The sequence below is a fragment of the Helianthus annuus genome, chromosome 9 (genome assembly GCF_002127325.2).
Source record: "Helianthus annuus cultivar XRQ/B chromosome 9, HanXRQr2.0-SUNRISE, whole genome shotgun sequence".
Classification (NCBI taxonomy): domain Eukaryota; kingdom Viridiplantae; phylum Streptophyta; class Magnoliopsida; order Asterales; family Asteraceae; genus Helianthus; species Helianthus annuus.
Window position 1 is genome coordinate 159,449,167 of NC_035441.2, and position 6,352 is coordinate 159,455,518.

General features: G+C 36.1%; 2 protein-coding genes across 3 annotated transcripts; one reads left to right on the top strand and one right to left on the bottom strand.

Moving 5' to 3' along the window:
- LOC110879233 (mitochondrial outer membrane protein porin of 34 kDa) lies at positions 1-2,641 on the top strand. The gene is made up of 6 exons (XM_022127651.2): positions 1-290; positions 430-497; positions 1,383-1,493; positions 1,676-1,762; positions 1,846-2,054; positions 2,133-2,641. Exons 1-6 carry the CDS (start codon positions 242-244, stop codon positions 2,437-2,439), a joined length of 831 nt encoding a protein of 276 aa, XP_021983343.1. The 5' UTR covers positions 1-241; the 3' UTR covers positions 2,440-2,641.
- Positions 2,642-3,248: 607 nt separating this feature from the next.
- On the bottom strand, positions 3,249-6,352 carry LOC110879234 (hypersensitive-induced response protein 1). 2 transcript variants are annotated; one of them, XM_035977771.1, is made up of 7 exons: positions 6,209-6,300; positions 5,652-5,777; positions 5,161-5,358; positions 4,948-5,068; positions 4,735-4,826; positions 4,537-4,633; positions 3,249-3,842 (listed from the first exon to the last, which is right to left on the bottom strand). In XM_035977771.1, the coding sequence occupies exons 3-7, from the start codon at positions 5,347-5,349 to the stop codon at positions 3,481-3,483; spliced, it is 861 nt and encodes a 286-aa protein (XP_035833664.1). In that variant the 5' UTR covers positions 5,350-5,358; positions 5,652-5,777; positions 6,209-6,300; the 3' UTR covers positions 3,249-3,480. The 2 variants fall into 2 exon arrangements, with proteins under 2 accessions (XP_035833664.1, XP_021983344.1); XM_022127652.2 differs by lacking the exon at positions 5,652-5,777 and having other exon boundaries at positions 6,209-6,352.

Below are 6,352 nucleotides of genomic sequence, written 5' to 3' on the forward strand. Positions count from 1 at the left end.
ATGTAATTTGTGTCACAAGAAAATTAAAAAAATCCTATCTTTTCCACCAAGAAAACGCATATCACCCCAATCCAACGGCCCAGAATCATCGACAGTACACATACGAATCACACAGTTAACCCACTCAAAATTAGGGCTTTCTTTTCCCCCAATTCACCTGCCCTATATAAACAAATATCGTTGCATAACTCACCATCCTCACTTCTTCTTCATCAAATTACCATTTCAAGCTACACAAATCATGGCTAAAGGTCCCGGACTCTACACCGACATTGGCAAAAAAGCCAGAGGTTATCTCTATTCCTATTTCTACACTCTGTTTATATAGATTTGTGTATTCGTTTATACAAATAGATGTATGCGATTATGTGCCCTATGTTTATTGGATCTGCATTTGTTGATTTGATTCTGTTTGTTGTGTGAATGAAGATCTTCTGTACAGAGATTATCAAGGAGACCATAAGTTCACCATCACGACGTATTCGCCTACTGGAGTTGTGAGTTATTTCTTTTCGTATGTGTTGATTTGTTTGTGTTTTGATATTGCTAGATGATGGTTGAGATATTACTGTGGTTGATTTGTTGTGTTTTTGGAGTAGATTAGGGTTTATGTGAGTTTTAATGTTAACTTTGTTAGTTTATTTCATTTTGCTGGCATTGAGTTTGTAAATGCAGAGAGTTTAGAATGGAGATGAGATTTCTTATGTGTTGTAGGTGATTTGTTAATGTTGTATGTGTTTGGAGTATCTGATTCTGGTGATGAATAAAGTTATAAAGCTAAAGATGCCTGTTAGAAAGTTAGTTTTAGTTTCCACCTTCTTGGATGGTGGTTGATGAATATAATAAATTTAGTAATGTTATGGTCTTAAAGTATATAGATCTGAGGATTTGATCATATTGTTTGTCTGTCCTTTTTGGTATGGATTATACTTTTATATAAGCTATGTATAGCTTTTTGCATTATATATGTATTTTTGTTGACGTGTTTGATTCGACAATATGTTAACAATCTTAATATGACCATGCCCTATAATTTAATGTTTTTGGCTCTTTGTATGTTTGATCTACACTCACTTTTCAAAGGTTTTTCTTCGGTTCATATATGACTGAATTGACAAATGATGTGTGCTTATGTTTTTGTATTTATGTGTGGAGTTTCACATTAAGAGTTTTTGTCTTTTCAAATTGCATCTACTCTTGTGAGTTTGATTGTCGTATTCATTTGTCGGTTTTGAATAGGTAGAAATTTTATATAGTGTTTGATATTGTTAATATGAAGACATTGCAAGTTATATGGTACATTTCATTTCGGTCTGTCTACTGGTGGTGAACTTTGAGCATCTTATTCACTAGATTAACATTAAAGTTTCCACACTATGCAGGCAATCACATCGTCTGGAACAAAGAAAGGTGACTTGTTTCTTGCAGATGTCAACACTCAATTGAAGAGGAACAATGTTACTGCTGATATCAAAGTGGACACAGGCTCTAATGTATGCATGCTTAATCTACTTTTCGAAAATAATTTTTTATGTTACTTGATCATACATCACTGTTATTTATTTGTTATTATTTCTATGTTTTACGGTTAAAATGTCTGTAGACAAGGCATATGATATTTTCTAATAGTCTGGTTATAAATCTTGTTTTGACTGAAAATTTTGTAAACCTGTAGCTTTCGACAACCATTGTGGTAGATGAACCTGCTCCCGGGCTAAAGGCAATTTTTAGCTTCAAAGTCCCCGATCAAAGGTCCGGCAAGGTATGTGAAAGCTAAACTGCTTCTTAACATGATGAATTTTGTATGGTAGAATCAAAATGCCTAATTATTTAATATTATGATAGTTGGAACTGCAATACTTGCATGACTACGCTGGAATCGCCACAAGCATTGGGTTGACCGCAAACCCTATTGTCAACTTCTCTGGTGTTGTGGGGACCAACCTTGCTGCTATTGGTACCGATGTTTCTTTTGACACCAAGACTGGGAACTTCACCAAATGTAACGCTGGCATCAGCTTCTCCAATGCTGACCTCATTGCTGCTTTGACTCTGTGAGTTCTTAATTCTTTAAGTTCGAAAGTTGTGATGGTTCTTCATTTAAACCTAACACACATAATATGATATTGCAGGAATGACAAGGGTGAGACTCTGAATGCGTCGTACTACCACATCGTGAAGCCATTGACCAACACGTCAGTGGGTGCAGAAGTGAGGCACAACTTCTCGACCAATGAAAACACAATCACAGTTGGCACCCAGCACGCTTTGGATCCATTGACCACAGTGAAGGCCCGTATCGACAACCTTGGCAAGGCAAACGCTCTTATCCAGCACGAGTGGCGCCCCAAATCCCTCTTTACCATTTCAGGAGAAGTCGACACCAAAGCTGTTGACAAGAGTGCAAAGTTTGGTCTTGCTTTGGCTCTTAAGCCATGAGGAAGTGTTTGGTTTGATCTGGCTCTCGAAATGAAGGGTTTTTTTGTCGTTTCATACTTTTGGTGACGTAGAAATAATTTGCAAACAGTTTTTTAGGTGATTTCGTTACCTGCCCATGGATTGTAGTATATTTCCAGAGGTTTATCTTCTTGGTTGGTTTGTTCATTGAGTACTCTTTATGCCAAAGGTGTTTTTAAGATGCGTGTCATGTGTTTCATTTGAGAACTGGTTTGATGGAGTGGCATGTTCACAAAAAAAACCAATTTTAACACCAAAATTAATTGTCATGTAGTTTATAAAATCTGATACATATATGAATTATATCAAACATAAAATACTACAAAGGATCGGAGGTCACGAAGGCAAAATTAAAGTCTCTTCACCTCTCCCAGCAAAGTTTATTGAGCGGAGACCTATGTTCTAACCTAAGGTCTTCTCTAATCAAGTATACTGTCTTTGTTATACCGCAGACGGGGTGTTATCAAAGATCTTCGCGTTTCTAGCTTTCCAAATTATCCATGTGGTTGCATAGTTGATAAAATCAAATATATTAGTGAATTTTATTGTAAAAAAATTTTGGGTAAAAAGAAAACGTTAATACTTCTTTTGTATTTCAAGTATCAATAATTTACTTATGTTAAAAAAAAAATCAGTGTTTCAAATTTCAATCAATCTTTGTTCTGGATGTCTCCTTCACGACTTCTCGATTACCCTTTGATAGGGATCAACATAAAGATTTTAATTTTCATTACGCCAATCGACCAAAAATAACCCCAGAACACTGATAGGAACAAACGTAACAACCTAAATGAGAAAAATGCAACTGTGAAATTCAAACTCAAGCATCCACAACCCAATTTCAAAAAGCGAAAACACATATACATAGACCAAACTAATAAGAGAATGCTCGTAGTGTGTATACGCATCATGCTACTTTACCAAATCCTCAAAAAGCCAGACTATGTTCACGATAGTATATACCATATTCAATCGACTCAGAACAAAATCAAAGTCTAGGTCAAGGTCAAGTTCTCAGGTCAACTAAGCTTCAACACTTTCAGCTTGAAGCAGACCCTCACGGATCTGTGAGGCGATATCTTTGACCGCACCAGGTCCATGAGGAAGAAACACAGCATTAGACTTTGATGAAGCCCCAATATCTTTCATGGTGTCAAAGTATTGAGTCAACAACACCATGTCCATAACCTCTTTCGCCGATGTTCCGGGCACGTTTTCAGAAAACGCAAGCACGCTGTCCCTAAGACCATCCACTATGGCTTGACGCTGTCTCGCAATACCCAGCCCAGATAAGTATTTCGATTCTGCTTCTCCTTCTGCACGCTTGATTTGTAGAATCTTTTCGCCTTCTGCCTTTTCATTTGCAGCAACTCTCATTCTAGCAGCTGTTATTGCACTTAATATTTTATTGGACGTGTCGATATATGAACCATTTTACAATTTGAAGGCGTATAACTGTTGTACCTTCTTCATATTTTAAATTTCTTATATACTAAATACTTGATAAATTATAGATAATTATGAAAACAATAATCCAGTTTTTTAAAATAAGCAATTTCAAGGTTTAAGAACACTTCATTATTTATATTTTTTTTTCTATTTACAGTGAGAACCCATCACCAGAACACTCATGGAGCCCACCAATACCCTGCTAACCAAATTGACCCATTTTTCTAGCATTATTGCGCTGAAACTAACATTATTAATATAGAATAAAGAACACGGATAGTCCCTGTGGTTTTCCAAAATTTTAAATTTGGTCCCTAGCTTTCCAAAAGTACATGGATGGTCCCTGGTCCCTGTGGTTTGCACTTTGTAACAAATTCAGTCCTCAACTTTTGCCAAAAGTAAATGCATGGCCCCTGTGATTTGCACTTTGTAACGCATTTAGTCCCTAACTTGGACCTCCTAAAACTTCTATATTTGTTGGCTGAGGACCAAATGCGTTACAAAGTGCAAACCACAAGGACCATCCGTGTACTTTTGAAAAGCTAGGGACCAAATCCGGAATTTAGAAAAACCACAGGGACTATTCGTGTACTTTGCTCATTAATATATCAGCGAGTCAAACTAAGATACCTGCATTGATCTCATTCATGGATCGCTTCACATGTTGATCGGGTTCTATATCAACAATCAAAGTTTGCACAATCTCAAAACCATAACCGGACATGGCCTGAAACAGAAGAAACATATTACGTTCTTTTGTTCGTTCAAGGCAGAAATATTACATTTAAACGAATAAAGGAAAAGTACTATTACGATTTACGGTATTACCTTCTCAAGCTCTTCTTCCACGCCCTTGGCTATATCATTTTTCTGAAGAAAAACATCATCCAATTGCAGCTTTGGTACACTAGCCCTAATTACTAACAACAATGATGTAAAATCAGGCTTACAGAAAGAATAAAGGAAAAATTAACGAAATGTCGTGACGATCATCATTAAACAAAAGCAACGGAAGATAATACACGATATATGGCATCTTACCATCGAAAACATAAGCTTGAATCTGTTGCTTTGTGTTTGAGAGCTTATAGAAAGCATCTGCAGCCTTCTCAGACAAGGCACGGTACTGTATGGAAGCAACCATAGTAACGAAGACGTTATCCTGAAATGATACCAAAACGATCCAATCAAATTTGTTAAAAGTGATTTTTGTAGATACGATCATTAACGGTCAATAGTGAAAGGCTAAAAAACCTTTGTTTTAGTCTCACAACGAACATCGATCTGATTCACACGCAACGACAGTTGACCAGCCAACCTATACCCTAAACACCAAGGTAAACAGTGACAACCAGGCTGAAGTACATCATCAAACTTGCCGAAATGTTCTTTCACGGCTACATTAGACTGCTCCACTTGAATGCATCCTAGAGACTGACCCATGATTCAAATCTGGAAACAAAATAGCATACGTAAAGAAACACACTCAACATAAGCATGGAGTACATAGTAACTATGATTAGAAACTAGTCATCTATATAGTTAAAGTAACATGTTAGCCTCTTGTATCATGTACATAATTGCATATACGCGTCATGCCACATGGCATATATCAAGAGATGTTCAGTTAAGCGTAGAAACAAAATCGGCATACCACTTTGTACAATACATTAAAAGATATGCGTAATACATCAAATTGAAACTTTAGACTCTGACTTTATCATCAGAGCCTTCAAACCCCTAACCAGAGTGTCAGTCACCAATTTGGTCATTAAGGAGAGCACATTTTGTATAAGTAGCATTGTCGAATTCACATCACGAAGGCGATTGATTGCAAAACGATCCCCAAATCAGATTCTACGATTTAATTTCTGGTGAAAATGAAAGAAAACTGGTTGAAATTAAGAGAATTTGCACCTACTTTTATCATCACAGCACTTGCAACTTGCATCTTCTCACTCCAATTAATTATTTTATTTATCAATAAATATCCCACGTGATATTTCTTCATCAAAAATAAAAAAGAAATGATACTAATCCTGCCATCCAATTACTATTAAAACCCTAGAATTGAATAAACAGACGATCAAAGGTAAAAATAATTTCAAGAACAGAAAGCAACAAAACAATTAGCCGATTTAACAAGATTCAATGAAGAATTTCCGTCAAATTACGCAATTAAAAAAACGAAAATTCACATATTAAATTGGAAACTTAATATGTATCAAACATCAGTGAGATTGATAAATATTGAGGTAGCATAATGAAGGATAGTAACAGAAAAAAACTGAATTGAAGTTACCTTGAAGAAGAGAGTGATTAGGGTTTGGAGATGATTTGTGATCTATCTGCGAGTGTATCTTCTGCCGTAGGAATAACAATCCTTGTGAGGAGAAGTGAGAGCCACGTTTTTTTAAAAGACGAAAATAACCCTGAAAGTGAAAGA

Excerpts from the sequence above, each read along its gene's own strand:
- LOC110879233 (XM_022127651.2), top strand. The coding sequence starts at position 242 with ATGGCTAAAGGTCCCGGACTCTACACCGACATTGGCAAAAAAGCCAGA. Across the intron at positions 1,494-1,675 it reads AAGTGGACACAGGCTCTAAT|CTTTCGACAACCATTGTGGT; the intron begins GTATGCATGCTT and ends GTAAACCTGTAG. Across the intron at positions 1,763-1,845 it reads CCGATCAAAGGTCCGGCAAG|TTGGAACTGCAATACTTGCA; the intron begins GTATGTGAAAGC and ends ATATTATGATAG.
- LOC110879234 (XM_022127652.2), bottom strand. The coding sequence starts at position 5,349 with ATGGGTCAGTCTCTAGGATGCATTCAAGTGGAGCAGTCTAATGTAGCC. Across the intron at positions 5,069-5,160 it reads GTTGTGAGACTAAAACAAAG|GATAACGTCTTCGTTACTAT; the intron begins GTTTTTTAGCCT and ends GTATCATTTCAG. Across the intron at positions 4,634-4,734 it reads TGGAAGAAGAGCTTGAGAAG|GCCATGTCCGGTTATGGTTT; the intron begins GTAATACCGTAA and ends CTTCTGTTTCAG.